We start from the raw sequence: 24,950 nt of genomic DNA, 5'->3' as shown, positions 1-24,950 counted from the left end.
ATCCCTTGTAATACTGCCACATATACCTTCATGCAACCTTCTACTTTGTACAAAGAGATACTCACTCTTTATACAATATTGAGATCACAGGGAAAGCCCATAATCATAACTTTCATACCTCCTGTAATTAAATCCTTTTACTTTTGAAGTTTGTTTGTACATTACGTACAGTAAAGCCTTGCGTCATGACCTTACACGTTTCTGCAAAAGCAACTGTGAAATTCCTGTCCTGATCCTGCCTGATCCAAAACTCAAAGTCCTCCAACACCAGGCGTTTGGAGGTTATGGAAACCTTTTCCTTCCCTCTAATGATGTAGTGAAGAAATAATTTAAAACACATTTAAACTACGCCTGACCCTGTTTTAATTATGTATATGGGTATAGCAGGAAGACCTTAAACAAGTTGTTGATTATTAATCAATCAATTACTCAAAACTCTTTTGATAATTTATGAATCATTCAAGCCTCTTTCCATGTGGTCCATGTGACATTTCCTTAAATGTGAGGATTTATTGCTTCTTTGTCTTATATCAACTGAATTTCTCTGGGTTAAATATGGTCAAAGAAAACAAGACATTTGAAGACGTCACCTTCGGGTTTAGTAAATTGTTGTTATTTTTCTGTTTTTCCCTAAGTTTTAAAGATCAAATGATTCATAGAATCACTGAGAAAATAAAATGAGGAAGACTATGTGGATACACAAAGTATAAAGACACTGATTTCTATTTTGATCTGACCTCAGGTCATCAACACACACAAACTGCACACATACGTACATACAGTACATGCACTGGCACAGAGTACTTATGAGCAGCCAAAGGCTTATTGGCCAGTGTGTTCCAGCCCATTTCAGTCCAAGGCAGATCAGTAGTCATAGAGCTTAATCTGATTTGAAGAGTACTGGCTGTCTGGCTTATGGGTACACTCATTTCTAGATGACCAGGCAGGACTCACTTACTTATTCATGTAAGTAGAGCTCTGAACATCTCCTGCATGTCCCACCTGGGTTAAGTAATACTATGTCCTCTCATGGCAGCAGACTGAAGGGGGGGGGGGGGGGGGGGGGGCAATCCAAGAGAATGACATCAAGCACACCCAAATGTATCCTATCAGGCTCAGGAAGCAGGCACTAAACTTGGATCTAAGTCTGCATTGCTGTCAGACGATAGCAAGCAGCAGCCTGCTGTATTGCTTTCCAGTGTATAGTGTGGCAGGCAGCTCACTGGGAGTCCTGACACCCAGAAAACTTGTACTTTAATCCCAGTAAGAACAGCTTTGGTGATAAGCAAGTGAAAATGCATGCACGTCTTGGTTAAAACTAGAACACACTTGAGTATATAGGCCCACACTTATTTCTGCTGTTCTCACAAACAAGAAACTGTGAGTTTGAAATCTAAATTAGCCCAGCACCTTTTTCTTTTCACCCTTAAATGATCAATGTTAAGTCAGGTTAGACACTGTGGCATGATTGTATCTGCGTGGCAATATTTCCACAATAAAGCAACAGATTTTTATTCACTCCCACCTCAGCGACACCCACCGTCTAATTTCCTGCTTTCAGGGTCACCTCTGATGATGTCATGAGAGACAAGGACATCTGCTCCCATTGTGGCGCTTGATTGGCTCATTTTATCTGCATGCAAATCACGTCGGTGGGGACCTGGAGTATACTGGCCTAATTATGCCAAACACATTACTCACTAGGAGCGATGGCGCCTCGGAAGGATGGAGTGAAAGCTACAGAAGGCAAGACAGACAGAGAGAGGGAAAGAAGAATGCAGTGTTGATGGGGCAAGCAGTGGAAAGTAAGTTAAGATAGAGGAAGAAAAAAAAGAGAACAAAATGATAGTGAGGGTAAGGAATGGTATGGAGTTTGGGAGGTAACAAGCAAGGGAAAAAACAACTGAAAAAGAGAACCAGATGGACAGAAACAGCAACAGGCATGGGTAAATGGTGCATAATGGCAGCCAGGGAAAGTCAGAAAAGAGACAGAGAGAATGGGAAATAAAAGCATCCACAGAGAGCCTGTTGATAAACGACATGCATTATGTGATGTGTCGGCTTGTTTAATATAAGGGACCTTTTAATAGCATCTAAATGCTGGCTAAGGGGCTTGCAGGGCTCCTGGGACACAGTATGTGTGTGATAAGTGTTGTTATTGATGGAGAGTCGGGCTGACACATAAGCGCTCTAATGGCTCCCAGATCATCATTTGTGCATTCGGTGCACCCAGGACAAGAGTGTTTATCTGTGCCTGTTGTGTTTATTTTTTCATTGTCCTTGCACAGGTGGGGGCATAACAAAGGGAAAGGTAGAGGAGCCCTTTGTACTTGTGGATGGGGAGTGGTTCCAGTCGAAAAAGCAAAGATCACAAAACCATCTGGTGCCTGCTGAAGTGGCTTTTTCACTGTGCCTGAATCATTACAGCTCTGTCTCTCTGTCTTTATTTCTTTCTCTTCTCAGTTCAATTTGTTCTTTAGTTAGTTAGTTAGGTAGATAGGTAGTTATCGTACAACTATGAATGTATTTTTGTTTAAAGGTGTACAGAAATGGCCGTTTGTCCTGTTTGTCGCGCCGAGTTGTCACAAGCTGCAACACGAGTTTACCCGAGTAAGGAAAACGAATTTGATTGGTCGCTATCGAGCGGGCGGGTTATTCAAAGCTTGGGGCGAGCCCGAGCTCTGTATGTGTGTGCGTGTCTCAGACGTTTGAATGATGGATTACGGATCCAATATCAGTGGCTGATGAATCGTGTACAGGCTGACGTATAATCCGTGCGCCTGCATTATCCAATGCGAAAAAGAAAAATACACACTTTCATCCCGGATTTACTCAAAAATAGAATTTTGCACAAAGTTTGGCCTACATCGTCTGAAAGATGAGTTATCACACTAATTGTATGACCCAGAGTGGGCTTAAATTACATTTTCTTTTCTGTACACCTTTAATTAGGTAAAAGGTAAATTTGTTTGTGGATAATCTTGTTGTCATGTAGAAAACACACACAGATGATTTGGATGACAATTTCTTAAATCTAGTACTACTACTTAAGACAAAGCTACAGTATCTAAGGCTACGTTTATATGGAAACGATACGAACAGAAAATGCAAAAGTGGCATCGCGTCTTCACTTTTTATTCCTCGTTTAGATGAGCGTTTTCGGGAGGAAATCTGCGTGCATACGGTGACGAAAAAGTCTGTGGAATTCAATGTTGTATGCACACCAGGCGTCTAGGTGGCGGTGTGCCACACAACACCACCAAGTCTGCACGCCTGTGTTTTTTTCCTCTTCTTCTTCTTGATTTCCGGCAGGCTGTACGCCGCCCATCGTAATACTGCCCTCCGTGCCCTCCACAGGTCATTGCAATCGGAGCAGACGTTTTTCACCCTTTACATGGGGATGCAACTGCGGAGTGTTTTTAAGATTTCCACTCTGGAGGGCCGTCGCCGTCTAAACGAAAGACACATCCGATGAAATATTTTGCCGTTTTCATCCGCGAGCATTGTCATGTAAACGGGGCCTTAGGCCATATCCATTTCGGAATAGAGAAATAAAGATAAACAATGCAATTTTCACCAGTTCTTCAAGTTTCAGCTGTGCATAATAGCAAATCTCTGATGCATTATTTACCAGTTGCAGGTGAGAAATTGATTCATTCTTAGCAATCCTGAAAAATTGTGTTTTAGCTTAGAATTATCTGAGTTTAATGGCCACCGGCCAGTAGTCCTGAGTTTGAGCTACATAAGTGTAGTTCATTCTTGTAGAAACGCCTAATACTCCCAGACAGGATGGGAATACTCTCCAAAGGTTATAGCAGTCAGCAGCCAATCAACATGATTGTTTATGTTGATGCAGATCAGATCCAGATGCAGTTTAACATGTTCTATTATTAAAATAACAAATTTAGTGGAGTGTATGAGCCTTGGCAGAGGTTTGCTATGTGCTCACTGAGAACTCTCTAGTTTTATATGTTAGTGCACCCCAGCCACCTGATTTTTTCCTCCTCTTTTCTTGGCATATGCCTCATCATTTGCTCTCTCTGTCTCCTCTCTGCCAAAGAACCATCTAGCTAATATGATCATTCAGCACTTGCCAAATGGACAATAGAATTATGGCTGTCAGATATGAAAGAGATATACAATTTCTTCAGTTTCAGACCTGTTTTCCTTTCTTCCGCCCTTTCATTCTTTCACTGGTCTTCCTTCTGTGTGAAATCCTCCCTCGTCAGTTTGTGCTGCCCTGCCAAAGGTTAGTTGATCTGCCATGTTTGCTATGTATGGCCCTTCATTGTATGTGACTTAATGAATGCCTTTGTGAGTATGCTATATTTTTCTATGCTAAGGCATCTGTAAACAAGTATCTGCTTTCATGTTCTCATGTCGTCCCATTTCATTGTGTGAGTCATGCCATTCTTCTGCAGCATACCTTGTAATAGAGAATCAAGCTCTTCCCACAATGTGGATTGTCAATTTTACAGTTTTACAAGTTTGTTTAACTTCTTATGGTCCCAGTGTGCTTTGAAACATTTCCTGCACATGTGAAACAATGTTAGCTGCCAAATGAAGGACATAAACACCAAAATGAGAAAGGACAAATCATGTCAGAATTAGCCAGGTCTTGTTGACCTGCGATTCCTGACATGACCAACGATTCAGGGGAATTGATTGGCAGAGGTTGAATATAATATTCATAATTGTTTTATCATTAGTATATAAGATCCCTTTGGGGATTAATAAAGTAATTTGTATACGTATATAATCACCTGAAACTCTGAATCTTTGCTTGATCATTAGCTGAATGGGCCCTTCGTAGGGAGTGAGCCATAGACTGCCATGTTGCGCCGCCATGTTTCTACGGTAGCCCAGAATACACAAACCTGTGCTGTTTTTGTGTTTCCTGAGCTAAACTGTACGGTAGGTATTTGGAAAGAGGAGGGGAGAAGGGAAGGGGTATTCGGTTTTGTTTGGTTGCAATCTACAACCTCACCGCTAGATGCCACTAAAATCTACACAGTGGCCCTTTAATCACCACATTTTTAGATCAGGTTCTTCAAGCCACGGGTATGAGTTCCAACCTAATTAGACAGCGGCAAAGTTTCCAGACCCGCTAAGTCCTCTGTATGAGAAAACCAATGGTGGATTAGCCCTGAGTGAGTAACACAAGCCTCGGTTAGTTAATACCTCTGTGTGAGAAAGTAACTTGGGATCAGTCCAGGCCCTCGGTAAGAGTGATTGGCAGAGAAGGAACATCAATGGTACCTTTGTGTTAAACAGAATCTCCTGTCAATAACACAACATGACACAGGAGACAGAGAGGGGGGGGGGGGGGGGGGGCTAAAGATAGAGACACAGCAGAGACAAAGATGGCACGTGGAGGTAGAAGCTACTTGTCTCTACGTAAAGCACCGTATTGACTGATAAAAGACCAAGGAGGCGCAGCCGAGGGTGAAACGCTTGAGCGTCATTTTATGGTATATACAGTATGCACTTTTGTGTGAGCACTCTAGTGTGTGTTCGTGTATGTGTGTGTAACCAGATTTAGAAGCAGTGAGGTAAGAGAATGTAGGAATAGAGTTAAAATAAGCCTCTGACATGTCAAGGTGGCCTGGATGTGAAGCTCAGAGTGATTACAAATGAAATCATTAACTCCCCTCGCACCGCAGGAAGAAAGTCATTAAGACACACATGCTTGACTTAGCTTGCTCTAAGTGTGTGTGTGTGTGTGTGTGTGTGTGTGTGTGTGTGTGTGTGTGTGTGTGTGTCTGTGTCTGTGTGCGCAAGTGTGTGTGTGGAGCGTGCGAATATGAGTGAATAGCTCAATGTGATAGAGGTAGAGTTAAACAAGAGAGATTTTCCTAATCAACTGTCACAGAATTGTTCTAACACTTATGGGAGCAGTCACTGAGGTTGGTTTCTCTAGTGGAAGCTGATGAATACTATCATGATATCGAGATGGATATTTCAACATTGTTATATAACAAAATAGTCCAAATCATATACAAATTCACATATTAAACTGTCAAACATGATGTGCAAAATGACCATGTCCCACTATCATGCATTATACATCAAAACTGATCCACGGCCATGCTGAATTATAGCCCGGCCCTCAGTCTGATGACTATTAGAAGTATAATCTATCTGGTACGGTTATAGAGACAGAGAGTCATATGCTGTTCAGATTAATGTGTCATTTGTGATTCAGAGCTATAAATATTAATGACAAAACTCTTGCACACTCTCCTGCTCACTGCTAGTGTGTAACTGCTGTAAATGAAACTGACTCGACTTGTGAAACAAATTCGAGTTTATGCACAGGTAAATGTTTAATGCTTTCACACATAGAATAGCAATAGTGATGTATAATTCTAGATAGTCTCACCTACCTACCACTAATGTTAAGGTTTTGTTACCTCCACATATAGTATACACTGAGAAATAATGTGGTATCCTTATTACCACTACATTAAAAATGTGCTGTAGTTTGTCCTCTTTTTGTCCTTTTTACACCCACTGTGCTGGGACATACACAATTAGGTACCCTCTCCCATCTTTCCCTGGAGAGTGGATGCTGGGGGTTGGGGAGAAGGAAAGGTGGAGGTTAGGCTTTAAGGGATGATATAGGATTGAGGAGTGGTGGAGTGAAAAGGAGGAGGGGATGAAGGAAGGGGATAGGCTTTTTGGCTCCTTGTGTCACGGAGACACACAAACACATGAAGTAAAGGTCATCTCCATGCACACACAAGCACACAAATGCACAGGGGCTTTGTGTCATGCTAATGATGATCATTATTCAATTGAGCTGAAGGGCAGAGGAGAGTTGGACGTTGTGTTTGCCATTTACCAAGATCTGCCCTCTACATGGGTTGATCCCAGGCCAGCTTAAAAAACGAAACATGCCCCCAAACCCATAATGACTGTAAACAGGAATGTGGATAATTCATTTCATGGTGAAAACATTGAATGCAACTATTTTTTGCTGAAGCCCATTTGACATCAGAGGTGTTTTTACAGTATGGCTGACAGTACACAGCAGGAATGAATTCTAATGGGGATTAAAAGCAAGGCTGCACCAGTCGCAGCAGCTCAATGTCTGTCTGGCTACCTGTCACCCTCTCCTCTGGATGGCATGTGTGTGTTTTTGTGTGTGATCCTCATATATCTGACTGTGCCTATGTGAATGTACTGTCACTTTCAAGCTGATTTCATACGTCTGCGTGCGCCTTTCTGCTGACTCTTTGGAAGTATGATTATGATTGTTGGCTTTCATGTGAGTAAGAGTGACGTACGTGCAGCCCAGTGCTGTGTTTGCAGATAGCTTGAGTGGCAGGAGGTCAGGGAACAGGGGAACGATGTGTCATCCAGTCAGGAAGTCTCACGACTAAACAATCGCTGCTCCATGCGGCTGCTACACCTCAGAAGTGTTTATCTCACCGAGAAATTATCATCTGAGAAATGATTTGCGTCTCGCACAAAAGACAGAGGCTACACACCATTCATTAAGTTGTCAATTGTTCTGCTATTTGGTTTGTAGCTATACTTAGGGGCTCGCTTTCCTTCATTCTCCTTTGTTTTAATTTTGAACCTGGTCCCCTTCCGTTCTTGTCATCTGACATCATAGCCTAAAACAATATACCTGCCATATATCATTGAAATACAGCGTAAAAACTTGAGAAAATGAAAAAATTTACTTGCTTATATCACACCAGGAAGGACAAGCACTCACAGTATTTCAGCACAATGCAGCAAAATCCACAAAACTTATAATATTGCTTGTTTGAACCCTCTAGAAGCAAACATTTATACCCAAAGCTGATTGTATATGTTTTGTATATCAAAAAGCACATAGCTGACAACATAACTATAACTCCAGTTGAGAAATAATGCACACTGACATTATTCTGGGCACTAACCCAACTGAAGGAAACGTCAAAGGGCAATTGGTTATGGCACCAAACAAGACTGCTGCTGCAAAAGAAGAACCATGACCTTTCCAACTCAAAGCGTATACATGCCGCAAAGAATGTCCCTTTGCATTTTTTAGATATAGTTTTAGCTTCTGGGAGTATTTACAATGCACAGAATGTCCATTAAATGTAACAAACCCTGGACAAATTTACTAAGTACAGGAGGAAATGGATAGTTCACCTCAAAAAGGTGGCCTCTGTCCACCATCTTAAATACACCAATATATGGACTTCAAACTTTGTTGGATTGTACTTAAAATTGATGTACCCTCTCAACGCTTACTGTACAGTTATAGAAGATTTCTGCTCTGTTTTGATGAGGAGAAAATACTACAGACAAATGCAACAAAAAGGACTGAACTGTTTCTAAACCCTGGATCTAGCTCTATCCCTTAAATTGTACAAATGTTATCATTGTGACTCATGTACCCCCTGCTTATTTTCTCTTGCCCATCTGTGCTTTTTTCTTATGTTTTTTTTTTCTCTTTCTTCATATACTTTAAAATAAATGATTCAATAAAAAATAAAGTTAAAAAGAAAATGTAGGCAAGCCCACAAATAATGACATTATGTTTCAGAGTGGTTGTCTGCTTTAAAAGAAAAGTCAACTCAAAACTCCTCACAGGAGTATGTCTCTGCTAACATTCACTGCTAAATACATCTTTTCAAATCAATGGCTCCAATGAGATTAGACCTTTTAGCTTGTAGTCTGTGAAAATGCCAGAAGAAAGCGGCAAATAACAGCAGCGGTGCAGCGAGCCGGCTGGTGTTTATTAATGAGCGGGAGAGCAGAACAGAGATACAGTATCCAGCAAGGCCAGTGCTTAGATAATGCTACGCAGATGGGTCAGGATGAGCTTAGCATATTAACATGTTACGTAACTCCAAGTGCTGTGATTGTCTTCAGGCCGTATACACATGGGGGCGATGGATTTTTTGCTTCTGTATAACTATATGTGTTGTTGTCAGGGAAATGGTTTGATGAAATGGTGTGCTTGTGTTAAGTTGAAATAAGCAATTGTGTGTGCGTGTGTTTGTGTGTGTGGTGAATGTTTGTGTTGTTGTGTTATGATGTTTTTAAAAAAAAAACGGCTTGCTTCAGGGAATAAGCGAACTGCAGGCGAGGTGTCCCCTGTGGAGGCTGCAACCTCCCCCTTTTCTCGTCTCTCCCTGATCTGGGATGGTGGCAGGCAGAGATAAGACACCTACAAAGTAAACACTGCTGCAGACTACAGCTTCCCACCTCCCTGTCACACACACACACATTCATACACACACAAACACACCCAGGCAGACAAAACAGATAAACACAACACACACACATTTGTTCCAGGTGTTGGCCTGAATGGATTGATGGTCACATCAGTACACGCTGTTGTTGTGCTGAACTTTCTGTTGTCATTCTCTTGGCAGAACGGGAGCCCCATTTATTAACATTGTTTACATACACAAAGCAGATGTAAAAATGTTTATGCCTCTGGCTAAGCTGGGATTTATGACAACAGACTGGATAGGTGGCTGTAAGAAAGCGGTACAAAGAGTTACCTGTTTTAGCTACACCTGTCTGTAATGCAATCCAGTACAACAGTCGTTCATTAAATAATATGTTTAAGGTCAAAATGGTAGTTTTTTTAGACACTGTATTCATAAGTGGTTTCATTTGATCACATTATATTGTTAGATGTGTGCTACATATGGATGTTATATAAATATAGATGTAACAGATGTACGAGTTGGATTTGTTGTCTGTTCCCACTGCTTCAATATGTTGTGTTTTTTTTTGTGCTCATCTCAGTCAGATGTCAACATTCTTCAACATTTTCTTCCTCCCAGACTGACAGCCTACCTAACTGTCTGCTACTCTGTTTACCTGTCTGTCTGCTCAGCTGCCTGCCCCTGCTTGTACCCTATAACTGTAAATCCTCATTTGGAGTTGTACATACTACTCTCTGAAGCACTGTCAATTCTCTGACATCTCCCTGAGGGACACCCTCACATACTTCAGCTTTAAGTCCACTGACAGTATGAAGCAATGTTGGTATAGCACAAGGCAGAGAAAGATGATGCAAGTGTGTAAAAATAAACCTTTTTCTTCTTCTTTTTTCTTTTTTGAGCATCCTTGTTACAGCATGAAATGCTGTAATAGTCATCTAGGAATTACAGACAGCTTTATAGCTCTAAGAGCCTGAAACATCTTGTGTTAATGACTACACACTGCACGTACTGTGGGTGAGAACAACAATGTGAGGATATGGATGAGGAAACTGGCACTGTACAAAATCATACCACGCAGTGTATAGTTGCTGACAATGTTCATTATCTTTTTTTTAAAGAAAACTCATTTTCTGTATTGTTTTTTTTTTTTTTTAGGTTACTTCCTGGAGTTGCTGAACCGCTCCGCACTTAGCCTACAGGAGACGTTCACTGCCACTTGGGGTCTAACATACACCCAGAATTCACAGGTCTTCTCAGAGCTGTACACGGATTTGAGGTTCTACTATCGAGGCTCCAGTGTCAACCTGGAGGAGGTGCTCAACGATTTCTGGGTCAGGCTGCTGGAGAAGCTCTTCGACCAGGCGAACAAGCAGTACTCCGTTGGTACGCCCAGTTCATTTTTTAGAACACTAAATAACAAACACGCACTAATCCCTGGCTTTATGATGCATTATTAACACAGATTGATTGACTGGGAACTCCCCTCAGTGGTTATATACAGTATGTACTGTGAATAGGTTAAGATAAAGAATGGATATGACTTGGCTTACTATCTTATTTGTTCACCTTGTATAGAGATGAGCTCATATTCTACTGCAGTTTAATCTTCAGATGTATCCAGATTCCCTCCTTGTAAAAACAATATAATGAACAGGTATGTTGATTGCAGGCGAGGACTACCTGGAGTGTGTGTCGAAGCAGATCGAGACACTGCGGCCCTTCGGAGACATACCCCGCACAATGAAGTTGGCGGTCACACGCACATTTGTGGCGGCACGTTCCTTTGTTCAGGGTCTGGTGGTCACCGGGGAGGTGGTGCGCAAGGTGTCCCAGGTAAAATCTCTCTCCACTTTCTTTCCCATTTTCCCCCATGTTCGTTCCATTTTGTACTTCGTGCTTCCATCTAATAACTGATTTGCATCTTTCCTTCAAATTTATAGTTCAGTTTTCCTATTTCCCGCACCAGTCACTTTTATTGTTTTTGATGGAAGGGACTTACTGACTCACAAACCGTTTAACTGGTGTCTAATCTGCCAAAAAGCTAATATTCTCTTCCTCTACATATTAATTGGTATTATCATGGAAAAGGTCTGTCTTCATTGTTTTTTTGTGTGTGTTTTTTCTGTATTCACCAGTCCTCCTCTTAAAAACACATGCAGGGCTGTTTTTACTAGTCTGTGTGCTTAGTATGAAACAGTGGCAGTGGCTCCATGTAGTAACTCTCAAATGATCAGCTCCAGAAACCACAGTAAACGTCAGCTCTAAACTGAAAAAAGACCCTGGAGAGGGTTAATATCTCCCAGGAGAAATGGTCCCCTCTGCGTATAAGACAAGTGTAAGGTTAAGTTCACAGCAAGACTGAGAAATTATTTCAGCTTCTGTGGGGGAGGCGGTCAGTATTGATGCGGCCGTGAAAAACATCTCCCATCAGGCACTGGACAAGGAGAGCCGAGAGCCCCCGTGAGAAATATACACATCCTCCGACAAAACAGATGTTGCACCAGAGATGAATAATACAGTAATTTCCTTGATGAAATATTACAAGGCCAGGCTGTGTGTAAGCATGAAAAGACCAAAAGCAAGAAAGAGAGAGAGATAGAAAAAAAGTCACGATAGATTGTTGTGCTACTACGTGACTACAAGGCCACACATTTGGATGCATGTCAGAGAGAGACTCTGTATGATCCTTTTCCCTTTTGCACTGATGTAGTATACATGTTCTGGCTCGGCTGGCACTGTGGGTGGTGCATACTGTGCTGTTTGCTTCAGACTAAGACAGAGACAGCCTGGCCTGGTATCTCTCTCTCTGCTTCCCTTTGGGCCCAGAAATAGGTGCAACATCTCACACCTACATAAAGCCACCTGAGGATGTGTCAGCTAAGTACCTGGCTGCGCACAGCAAAGGCTAAGCACATCCACAGCCACAGGGGGGGGTAAAAATCAGGGATAACCATGGACACAGCTAGTCCACCAAGGCAGTTTGTAGGTCAATAACAAGACACGCAGCATGACAGTGACAATTAAAAACTCCATGACCAAGAGACACAGCATACATGCTACTTGCCTAACACAGCCCAAGACATGACATTTCCTTCTTAAGTGAGATGCAAGTGAACAGGATCAGAATTAGCATGGGCAGCACACTATGGTGGAATTGCTATTCACAATATGTGACACATGGGTGTACCCCCTGGGCCAGCCAGAGTGAGTTAGGACTTCTGCAAGAGCTCTGCCAGCAAGATGCTAAACTGATAAGCATCTCTCTGAGGCAAACATCCATGTACGCACTTGAGTACACGAGCGCACAAGTGCTTAAAGGTGTAGAAACACAAGCACATACATAACTCCACACACAACTCATAACATCATTCCCCTCCAATGGTGATGAACATTTCCCCTGTGTGGCTACTTCTTAATACACATTTCCTGCCTGATGTCGCTTTGTTTGTGCTCTGGGATAGTGAGCGATGAGTTCATTAAACTAGGCCGGCTGGGGGAAAATGTGTAAATAATTAGCGCAAGCTTTTCCAAAATTACAAAATGTCATTCTAACACTAATGCCACGGCGCTGGAGCCACTGCCACTCCGAATTGGGTCACGAGCTGCCTTCTTGCCCCATTTACATCCACTCATCAAAAGTCTTAAATGGGAAGGCGGGAAGGCAAGAGATCAACCACAATGCATCAACAGTCACCATGGACACACTTGGTCAGTCTCTGTAAAAGGGAATTTCCAAGCTCATCTATTTGAACTGTACTGTCTTTCTTTCTTTGTGTCATTACAAGTCAAAGCTGGTTTGGTAAAACGTGACTAAACGAAGAACAGACTTCAACCAACTGTTCAATTTCATATTCCATCTCGCATTCATAATTTGTGTGTCAGACTGTGCCGCTTTCTTCAGCTGCACACAATCAGCCCTGTGCCGTGCTTAGGCAGATCGGAACGGCCTTGTGCCGGGAACAAATGAGACGGGGGGAGATAATAAAAAAGACTCTGACGAACTCCAGCATCCTCTCTTGTTCCTTTCTTACTGCTCTCTCAATCCTTCATTCTCCTTCCTCCCCTAGTGTATTGTACTCCATGATGTCTGTTGATATTTCCCAGAGCTGTGCCTTGTCCCATCCTCTGTCTCATTTTAGTGTGAATAGCTTTGTACACTAATTTGGAGCCTCCCCCCTCCTTTCCCCTGTAATTCTATCTTCAATTGATTGGGCCCTAATGAGACAACCGCCCCTATTTATAGCTACGCATTGCCACTTATAGGGCCCCCGTGACTGAAGATGTTTACTGCACCCTGCTCCGGGAGCTATTCCACTGCTTGGGTGCAAAGCAGGGACTAATAAGACACTTTTCTCCCTGCGCATGTGTGTGCTTCCAATGTCTCCTGCAGAAGTCTGTGTTCGCTGCCAACTTAGAAGAAACATGACATGAATCCCTGCTATGTATTGGCTTGATTAGCTATGAAAAATAGGAGATGTGGTGAAAGGTGATGAAAGAGTATCCTGAAAGGAGGCTGGGAATAGAGCAAAGCAGAGTAGAGGGAGAGCGAGACGCGTGGAAAACTGAATAATTATTTGAGAGGGTTAGGGAGAGAGATCTCAGAAGTAAGATGCAGACTTTCTTTCTGGTACAGTATTAATTCCTCCCTCGCGTTGCTGCGGGCTGCACCAGTTGCTGTGTCCTTAACTTTTTTCCGGACTGTTTTATTCCCTCGGGTAGAGGAGTGGAGGAAGTAGGCCACGCGCCACATAGCTCACTCTGGAGGCAAGGAGTCTGGATGAGCTCGCTCTATAACACAAGGGGGAGAGGTTGCTCATATATCCTTACTAATTACAGAGGAGAGACAAGCAGAGGGAGCGGGAGAGAGAGAGAGGGAGGGAGGGAAATATGAAAGGAGCTGACAGGTATGGGAAGCATGTTGTGTAGGTGAAGCAAGGACAAGTGTGTAAACATCAAAGAGAGAAATTCAAACCTAAAACTTTGTTTTGATATCTCCTGATAGGGCTGTACAGCGATCATTCGAATTAGGTCAGTGCAGTGTGTGTGTGAGAAAGTGTGAAGACTATACTGTGTTTTTATTTATGATGAAATGGTCTGTCCATAAAATTAGAGCTGATTTGAAATAAAACTTTTGATCAGTAACTTTGATAATTTATCAGTTAAAACTGCCATGAATCTGCTACTATCACTTTTTCTGTTTTATGTATCTATAAAAAATTGTGGTTTCTGACATTTAGATGGGAAATTGGGGGCGATTTGGAATTGCTCCCTTGCACCCTGGGAAATTGTGAAGGGCATTTTTCACTCTGTTTTTAACTCTTAAATTGTAGCCTAAAATTCAAAAAAACAAAAACAAGAACAAATGGATCCATAATGAAAACAGTCTGTGGTCGCAGCCCAGAGACTATGAGTCTTTTTACTGGCTCTAATTTGACATCCCCTCCTTCACAGCGCCTGGTGCACCACAGCTCCAAGGTTACTGAGGAAGTTGTTAACATCAAGCGGCACCACAGAGCAGTTCCACACTGTGTCATGTCTGTTGAGCCTGGTCTGGGATTCCCAGTGTTAATATTGCATGGGTGATGTAACAGAAACCAGATTAATAGCTGCCTCTCCTTAATAAGTATTTCACTTTTAAACTCCCATGCCAACAGCCCTTTATGGACTTCGTAGATTTTTTAACAACCCCTCCTCTTATCTCTCTCATTTTCAGACTTTCTCTCCACTCACGCCTGCACCCTCCCTTCCCTCACTCTTCTCTCTCACCAAAAAAGCATTTGTCTGACTCATCCCAAGCTAATGAGTGGTAGGGTAAGCATGGGAGAAGGGGAGAAAAGGAGGGCAAGATCTGACTCACGTCTCATAAGACTTCAGATTAAGCCTGGGAATGTGGTTATTGCTGTTCAGTGTCACTTATATCACTCCATGCTGGCCTCCTTATGCAACTGGCAATAATTACCAAATTCGATTGATCTCACTTATTCATCAGAGATGCATTGACTAATTTAGGCTCATTATGTATTTCTTAATGTGGTTTAAGATTTAATTCAGAGTTGAAACAGCATCAAAATAAACTACTTTTGCCTTATGTGGATCAAATATAATTAGATAAAATTTTAATTATCCTTGTGGGGAAATTGGGTTGATGCTATATAAGCACATAAAAATCAATACTTTCAACACTAGTTGAGAATATACTGATGATAGTATGTGTGGAACAAAAAGCAGGGCTACAAACTACACCCAATACAAAGAAGCACACAGAATTACACCAAAAAGGAAAAGTGTTACAGAACAGCTGCCTTTGTCAATGTCAGATAACATTCATCAGGGGACAAGGCCATAGTCTGAAGTCCTGAGAATTCAATGTGAGGCTGAAAATGATCATTTCTGCAGTGAGACTGGGAGCTGTAGTACTGAAAGCATGACAGGACTGGAGGATGTTGTTTTCCCACCTGATCCCTATTGTTGCCCCATTTCCACTGTATATTTGTTAAAACCTGGTTTTAACTGTGACTTTGCTGTTGGAAGAACAGTTTCCAGGAAAAGCATCAGGCTGGCCCAGATGTCAGCTTAGAGGAGCTTTGTATGCGTAGCTGGGCTCGTTCCATCTCTCTCTCTCTCTCTCTCTCTCTCTCTGTCTCTCTCTCTCTTTCTCTCTCTCTGTCTCTGTCTCTCTCTCTCTCTCTCGCAAACACACACACACACACACACATACTTCCTGAGGTTTTGCATGCATAGCTGTACTCTCTTGTGAACAGAGCTTACTGGTATTAACCCAGTTTCACTTTTCACGCACGAAGGCCCTTTCCAGGGGGAGCAGCGTCGTGGGATAGAGAGAGAAATGGAGGAGGCAGGAAGGATGGAGTGAGGGACTGAGAATACTTGTATGAATGTCAGGGCCTTTTCATCGCATGTGAAACAAAAAGCGAATTCTCCCAAAGTGGTTTCCAAGGAAACTGTGCTGAATGAAAGTCTGGAGCAAACTAAAAAAAAGGTCACCATGGGAGGTGACCTCCCACAGTTCCGTGACTGTCATTGTCTGGCCTAAGAAATTTACATCTTCAGATCTTGTTCAATCTGAGCACTTATGTTTTACATATATTTCAGTCTCCTGTACAGCAGGGCTTTACACAGTTTTAGTTGTCATATGTTGCCTAATCAACAGCTGCTATCTGTTTTTTCTTTTGGATTCTTAGATCATATATGCTTGACTAAACAGTCATTTTTCATCCAGGTGGTGTACATTTATTTTTGTCCGTGCCCTACCCCAGGTGCACCTGAGCCAGGAGTGTATGCGAGCCATGATGAAGATGACTTACTGTCCCCACTGCCGGGGCATGGCCTCCGCCAGACCTTGTGCCAACTACTGTAGCAATGTCATGAAGGGCTGTCTGGCCAACCAAGCTGACCTCAACACTGAGTGGAGGCATTTGGCGGGTGGGTAGCACACCACACTCACAAATCCAATGAGCCTTGTGTCTGCTCAAAGCTTCAGCCGACACATTGTGTTGCTTTTGTGCTGTGAATACAGCTGAACCAACTTCAGACATATGACTCGTTTCACACTGTCTTCATGCTAACGGTACCTCCTGTCTCTGTAGAAACAATGATGCAGGTGGCTGATCGCTTTGATGGCCCATCTGGCGTGGAAAGCGTGGTCCTCTCCATTCCCAATCGCATATCTGAAGCCATGGTGACCATGCTCGATAATTTACAGACCATCAACAGCAAGGTCAGAACACACAGTGGCACAGACATACGTACTGATACACAAAGCTGGCTGACGGTTTTTACTGCACAAAATACAATGAGGACCTCAAAAAAGCAAATCAACACAGCTGAACAACAATGTGTCATTAGCATCATAAACACTGAATACACCCGATATTTCCATTGAAATCACATATTTCTTTCTTTGATTTCTTTTATTTGATTTGTTAAATCACTTCATCATTAGTAAATGATCATGGTTGTGGCACAGAGTGAAGGACTCTCCACCAGCGAGTTACATAGTGTATGTCATTTTAAATTAGGTGATTGTTACAAACTAGGTCATATTAATATGCTGTTCCTGCCATAACTGTACAACTACCCTCTGTAAACACTGGTTTAATTATATTAGGTCAAAAACCAAACAGATGTTCTCAGCCAATTAGATGGGGTAACTGGCTACAGGTAAAAACATCTGTCAACCAGTCCATGGCAATAAATCCTAATGATATTTTACATTACTGTATGAAAGATTTCATTGATTTAAATTGGAATTTTTGCCAATCAATCTACACAATGAGAAAGTGAAAACATGTTTTTAGAAGCCAACTAACTATGAAGTCAAGGTGATTCTCTGTGGTTCTCTATAATACATGGGTATGAAACAGTTTGGAGTGTGTGGGGCTCAGAAAAACTTGATGTGATGGGCCTTCATGCACCAATCAGGATTTAGATATTTTGGAATCAAAATTGACAGTTGTGAAATTATTTCATTATGTAGCCAAACAGCAAGCACCCACACACTCCTGAAGAAGCACATTAGCTAAGAGTTGCCTATTAAATTATCTTTAATATTTAATGTTCATGAGAAATCCCAATATAAGATTTGGAATTCCGGGGCTCTCAAATATTTTTATCATTAGGTAAAGCTTTGAGAATTGTAGGAAGTAAAAAACCTGTAGTCTCCGGAAATCCCACAGTGCAAACTAATAAAATTGACACTAATTAATTTAGGTTGAGACTCAAACAACATGTGGCGTCATTGCCCCCACTTTGTTCATACAATTAACACCTATCCTGCCACTAAATTAATGTTGTTAGAGAGCCCCACATACCTGATTTCAACTGAACAATGTGAGTCTTGCCAGAATCTGTGGGCCAAGCATTTACTTCACTGCTTAATGGTGTTTTAGCAACAGTTTTATAAGATCCTTAAAAGGCACTGGCAGCCACGAAACTCTGACTAGTTTGATGAAGGTGGAAAACTGTGTATATGGTGAGAGAAAAGACAAAGCTTCTTCTGTGCTGTGTTGCTGTTAAAACAGCCTGACGGCCTGAGGTGAGCCATAGCCTGGCAGGCCGCCTCTGACCTGGTTCAGTATGGTAATCACACACAACTTGAGCTTCTGATCTTCATCTCAGGGGGAAAGTGCTGTGTTGATCCCTCTGAAGTCAATTGATGCTCGTAGTGTAGTATTATGGTAGACAAACTGTGGGACAGATTATCTCCTATTTACATAATCTGCTGACATCAAAAGTCGTATGTTGAGTTATGTGCTTTCCTCATAAAAACATAGCCCTTCCAGATAAATACACTGCTGTACATGCGGTGTGTATCTGTAAATGTAATTAACAGATTCAGTTCCATATTGCTTATGTTCCTTATCCAGTCTGCTGTGAACCACACAACACCAGTGCGTCATGCTGACAGATGTCAAATGATTGAAAGCTTAAAACAGGATCATTGTATTCTTATATGTGAAGGTTCAAAGGCTCGAGGCTTCTCTAAACAGAGCAGATTGGATGACAGATTGACTGCAGTCTTACTGTATTCCCAGGGCTCCATTTATAAATCTAGATCCCATTGGGACAAGTAGTAGTTTCTAAGCTATGAATCATTCTGCTTCACTGATTCTGTGGTTGACTCCTGGGGTCATACAAATAACCAGCACCACCTGTGGCTGTTGGTTTACATAGGTAGATATTTGTGTAGATAGATGGAGAGATAGATGAATGGATTGAGAGATGGAGAGAGATAACCTAACAGTGTTGCTGATGAGATTATAGGATTGTATTGAGAGTTCAGCATCATTAAATTTCAGTTTTGTTAACACCAGCACCGATAAAGATCCAGAGTATGACCTACATATACATATAGTAGGAAAGTAATGTTTATAGAGCCTTACAGTTTAAGTTACTACTCGTAAATGGAGATGACTTTGATAACATACTTAAAGTCCCTTTAGTCATTTCACCCTTTTGTTAACTTGTCTCGTGTAAAGGTAGGTGAGTTAATAAAAGAAGATGTGAATTAATGAGTTGAGAGATGTAATGGCTGCTGATGCTTTCACATGGGGCATGACTGGGTCACTAAATGGATTGATCGGAAAGATGTGAATCATGTGCTGTGGCCTTCACAGTCACCAGATCTCGACTCAACTGATTGCCTGCAGTTGATTTTGGATTGGCTGTCACGAGGGATTATATTTCGGGAAGAACGGTATTCATCGTGTCATCAAGTCTCACCCAGGCTACTGCTAGTGGCCCAACACGTCTTTAAGACACTTTGCCTTAGTTTTTCCTTGAATTTGCCACTCATCTGTATCTTCTCTCTCCATTTCTATCGTATCTTTTCTTCACCTGCCCCTGCACCAGTTGTTCCAGGCATGCGGCAACATTAGAGAGGGAGGAACCAGCACCACAGGGGCTGATGAAGCCATGAAAAGAGGGAGAGTTACGGTGGAGGACAGAGTGGAAGCCAACTCCAACAAAATGACCAAACTGGTAGGTGTTTATGCGACTGAATCTGTGTTCTTGTCATTGCTCTCTGATGGCGTAATCCAGTCTATTCATGCAGATGGTCTATGACGTAGGAAACACTGCTCAACTCAATTAAACCCCTTTTGCTGTTAATTTCTCCTTTACACTATGGGGTGATTAGATGGGGTTGAATGCATGCAAGAATGAATGAGTCAGATGACTAAGCACTGCAGTTGGTTGTAGGGGAAGCAGGTGTTTTTTTCCTCATCATGCTGTGATTTTGGGCAAAGCATAAAAGCTCACAAGTGCGCTTCTTGTCAACTCTGCCTCAGGTGTCTGATGTAACTGTGAGACTGAGGGACATGCAGCCGTACTGGGTTTCTCTTCCAACTTTGCTCTGCAGTGACAGAGTGGCCACTGGAACAGGGGCAGAGGATAAGTGTTGGAATGGCATGAACCGTGCCAGGTAGGATATTTCCACCTACGAAGACATTTATTTTTCACCTAACATATCAAAATAGAAAACGGACAATCCATCTTCTAGTGTCATGGGAACTGTGGGTTGATCTGTCACAAACTAGTCGCCCCAGATATCATATAACATGTACAATGGACGCATTGTGTTGATACATGTATGCTTTGAAAGAAGAAACTTAACAAAAAAAAAACTGAAATTGCTTGTCTATGTTAACTTGAAGACATTTTTCTGTTTCTAGTCTCCTGTTTCAGCCTTGTTTGGTCTGGTATGACCATATAATAACCATATATTGACATAGATAATAGTGTATATAAATTAGCCATATGACAAGTTAGTTGTTTCCTGCTTGTGGTCCTCAGATTCCTGGGAAACTAAAAAAAAATCCTCAGATTCCTGGGAAACTAAGCATGATTCCTTGGAAACTAAGAAAATGTTATCCTGTCATTGCTACCTGTTGCAGCACTTTTCAGCAAATGTTGCATCATCTCTAATTAGCTGTGCAGATTGGATGAAAAATTGTGTTTCGTGGGCTAAACGAGCGTTCATGTGTGCCAGGTACCTCCCAGAGGTGATGGGTGACGGCCTGGCCAGTCAGATCAACAACCCTGAAGTGGAAATCGACATCACCAAGCCAGACATGACAATACGTCAGCAGATAATGCAGCTGAAGATCATGACACACCGCCTGAAGAATGCTCTCAACGGCCAGGATGTGGACTTCCAGGACGCCAGTGTGTACTTTAATCAACACATTCCACAAGTTTCTTAAGAATATTCACAAGAAATCAGATGACTCACTGATGATTCAAAGCTTTCTAGTTTAAGGGGAATAAACAACTCTGTTTTTGCACATCTGAGAAGGCAGCACTTATATTTTTGTTTAAACAAACTCAGCAAACGCAGCACATTTAGAATGAAGACAAATGTATAAAAATGTTTTGCATAAATCAAAGTGCCTATCTGTCTATTTTTTAACAGTATAAATAACAAGAGTTTTACCAGCTGCAATACTACACTGTATAAAAATGTTCTTGCCGGGGGGCAAGTCTAATAATTCAGAAATATTATTAATACACAGGCCACATTGTTTTTTCCTGGGTGGGTGGCCGAGGCTTTCACCTTCTTGTTTTCCGGAAGCTCGGGGTAGTGCATTACTGTATTGTGTGTGTGTGTTTGTCGTACCATTAAAGGTAGAATATGGAGAATGTTTATTAAAAGCTATATTTAAAAAATCATAATACATCCACGGGGCGTTTAGAGGGGTGCAGAATACATGTATTGCTTTTCCATAAAAAACTATATTTAGTCTGAATTAAGAAATTTTGACGGGTTCGACAATGACTTCCTGTTTACCTCGTACCAGCCAGTAGCCAGCATTGGGCATCACTTCTCCATTGTTTTGCTAACCCCTCCTCCCGGTCATGTGCATATGTTTTCAACAAAGCCTTTTATAATCAATCAGTGGATCGATGGAACATGTTGCGATGTGTGTGTTTGTGTAGTCTTATCCGTCATACACAAGAGATTATGGGCGCGTTTGTGTCACGTACTCGTGGTCTTACCGAGACAAGAGTTGTGACACCGCCCGGGTCAGAGGCTCTGATCGCAGGTTTGGTTTTCAGCCACGATGTGGAAGGAGCCTCCACTCTCCCTGTAACAAGTTACAAGTCATTTATCTAACATTGCAATTAGTCGGAATCTGTTTAATGAAAGTAAAAATGAAACATAAGGTAAATATCGTGCATAGTTCTTCTCCTCTGCTCCTCTGATCAGAGCGGCGTCCCTAGCAACGGTGTGTTATACTTAGCAACGGTCTGGCAACCGACTGCTGGAATTATTTTTCTGTTGTTGCAATTTCTATCTTGATCAATAGATGGTGGTATTGTGCTCATTCTCCATATTCAACCTTTAAGCTTGTGTTCTGACCCTGTGTCTGCAGGTGATGACGTCAGCGGTTCAGGAAGCGGAATGTGCACTGAAGAAACGTGTTCCCGGGACCCACACCTTGTCGCTGTCACCGAGCGACCAATAATGCACTACCCCGAGCTTCCGGAAAACAAGAAGGTGAAAGCCTCGGCCACCCAGCACCTTCCCTGCATCACCATTTACCTGCTCTCACTGCTCATGTTGCTGCTGCGGCGATAATTGAGGGGGAATCTACCAACCGGGACTGAGTTTGGGACACGGGGTTGGGGAGAGTCTGAGAGGATAGGGAGGAGAAGTTTGGGGGTTAGTTACTTTGCCAAAACTAAATAAGTATAAGGAAACAACAACAAAAAACACCAGGATGGACTTTGTTTTGGTTTTGGATTAGAACAAAAATGGAATGATGACTATTCAAAATTGTTTTGGTTCTGCTCTGGTCTTTAATTTCTTGCTATATTATGACACCATTAGAGCTGGTCTTTTCGCATCTTCTAATGTTTTGTTTCCGGTGTTTTGGTTCTCTGAGATTATATCTGTACCTAAGACATGTGTAAGACTATATTGCTAACAGTATGTTGGTGTTGACACCACAGGGAGAGGGAGAATGGGGCTTTGCAGTGGTGCTCAGATACATATATTTTTTATTCCACTTCCTCGAAAACAGCACTTGTGTTCAGTAGAATTTATTTATTTATTAATAACTCACAACAGAACCCAATATTTATAGCAAAAGGAACACAAACCACAGTCTTCAACAAAGTAACGTTGATGACTTTTACAGGAGGATAATCTGGACATCACGACCACACCAGTCACCAGACCTCTTAATGCATTCGGCCCTCACAATATCATTACACACACGCACACGTTCTCGGAGCGCGGATGAGAGCACTCCGCGTCAGCACTTTTTCCCATTTAAGCAGTAATAATAGCTGTGATCACATTCACACTGACATGATCGTCTAATGTAGGAGTAACATGACCCACCGTCCAACCGCTCCATCCATCCACTCATCCCTACATTCCCTCTGACACTCCACCCCTCCCCGCTGAGGCAGATCACCCTCTCTCTCCCTCTCCCTCTCCCTCAAAACCCCGCTGGCAGCGTCGGATCAACTCGAGAGTCTGGTGTAAGCAAAACACATGCTAGGCCGGGCCAGGTCTCAGATGACAGCAGCTTCCCACTATAGAGCGCTGTATGTGGAATGGTGGGGGGTGGTGGGGTGTCGGTTTTAAGATCGCCCTCGCAGCAGAGGATTGACAGTTCCTGATTTTGGAAGCGTGTAGCAGAACAGAAATGTACACAGAAGCAGAACAGAAACACTGCTGTCATGTAGCGCCTTTTATTTTTTGTTTGTTTATTTTCAATATTCCTTTTATGTGCACAGCAGAGCATATAATATAACATGCAAAATTGTGTGTGCTCCCTGCAAAGGCCCAGTGATTAGCATCATAATTGCAACCAGCAGTGTCATATGTTTTTTGTCTAATTGCAGCAATGATTCATATCACAGTCAAAGCCACACTGTGCATGTGTTTGAATGGTTCTACTATTATGGAGTTTGTCCAATTTGTAACTTGTATTTTGGTTTTTACAAATAAATGTGTATTTGTAAATATATTGGGTATTTGTAAATGTATAATTTACACACGCATTTCTTTCCTCAATGACGTATTTCTTAGACATTCCTGTCGAGATCGACACAGATCCACAAACTCACAGCTGCTGACTCACAAAGGGCCGCTCTCCTCACCAGGAGGGGCAGTGTTGGCGAGTAGCTGAATTAAAACAAACGAAGAAGACTGCTACTGGATTATCTCGAGAAATTATTTTAATTCCCACTGTTAATGCGTCACTTTATTAAGTTTTAATATTTTTTCATGCGATAAAGTAACTGTTTAGATCCCCAATATGCGGTTAGTTTATCCAAATGACGCCTGTTTGTCAACTGACTGACCGTTTCATTGTAAAACGTTTATTTATTTATTGATGTAGCGGTGGTGACTGTACATAGCCCATCATAGACTAAATAGTTTTGTTTGTTGATATAGCCTACAGACTACACCACTGAATGAGACAACATTTATCTCCTATTCATAATAATTCATCCAGCTGGCGGTAAACCTCTAAAAAAAAACAGCCGGTAGATTGATGGGCTCCTTTTCTCCCCTGGGAAGACGACGCAGATTAGCCGACCGACCACTACAGCAGCCCTGCTGTTGCTTCTGTGATGATCCGCTCATCCAGAGGCAGCAACCGGGTTGGGGCTTGGTTTCTCCCCTGGAATGATGCCGCGGCTTAGCCGGCCGACCACCACAGCAGCCCGGCTGTAGCCTCTGTGATAGTCCGCTCGTCCGGTGGTAGCCTAGTTAGCTGCTCCACAGATGGAGCTTCACTGCTCCGCGAACGGCGGAGCAAACTCCCAAACAGCCTGCGTCATTTGGATAAACTAACCGCATATTGGGGATCTAAACAGTCTAACATCTAATCAGATCTAAACAGCAGCCGGGCTGCTGCAGTGGGCTGGCTAACCAGCGTCGTCATTCCGGGGGAAAAAACGAGTCGGGGGAGACCGGGATGACAGCGGAGGTTAGCCAGCCGAACACCACAGCAGCTCGGCTGTAGCCTCTGTGATAGGCCGCTCGTCCGGTGGTAGCCTAGTTAGCTGCTAACTAGCCTAGTTAGCTGCTCCACAGGTGGAGCTTCACTGCTCCGCGAACGGCGGAGCAAACTTCCAAACAGGCGTCATTTGGATAAACTAACCGCATATTGGGGATCTAAACAGTTACTTTATCGCATGAAAAAATATTAAAACTTAATAAAGTGACGCATTAACAGTGGGAATTAAAATAATTTCTCGAGATAATCCAGTAGCAGTCTTCTTCATTTG

The 24,950-nt window shown here is 42.3% G+C and overlaps 1 protein-coding gene across 1 annotated transcript in view; it reads left to right on the top strand.

The window, feature by feature from the left end:
- The window catches only part of gpc1b (glypican 1b), a 63,056-nt gene extending 39,357 nt beyond the window's left edge, over positions 1-23,699 (top strand). Inside the window, exons 4-11 of the mRNA XM_083992108.1 lie at positions 10,338-10,565; positions 10,852-11,015; positions 16,457-16,622; positions 16,787-16,917; positions 19,551-19,679; positions 19,988-20,121; positions 20,689-20,864; positions 22,073-23,699. Of these exons, the coding sequence (XP_083848234.1) occupies positions 10,338-10,565; positions 10,852-11,015; positions 16,457-16,622; positions 16,787-16,917; positions 19,551-19,679; positions 19,988-20,121; positions 20,689-20,864; positions 22,073-22,278 (1,334 nt within the window). The 3' untranslated portion in view covers positions 22,279-23,699. The remainder of the gene's footprint in view (positions 1-10,337; positions 10,566-10,851; positions 11,016-16,456; positions 16,623-16,786; positions 16,918-19,550; positions 19,680-19,987; positions 20,122-20,688; positions 20,865-22,072) is intronic.
- Positions 23,700-24,950: the final 1,251 nt, after the last annotated feature.

Source organism: Trachurus trachurus, assembly GCF_905171665.1.
Source record: "Trachurus trachurus genome assembly, chromosome: 17".
Lineage (NCBI taxonomy): Eukaryota > Metazoa > Chordata > Actinopteri > Carangiformes > Carangidae > Trachurus > Trachurus trachurus.
The sequence above is the reverse complement of the archived record's forward strand: the minus strand, read 5'-3'. Positions and strand labels throughout refer to the sequence as shown.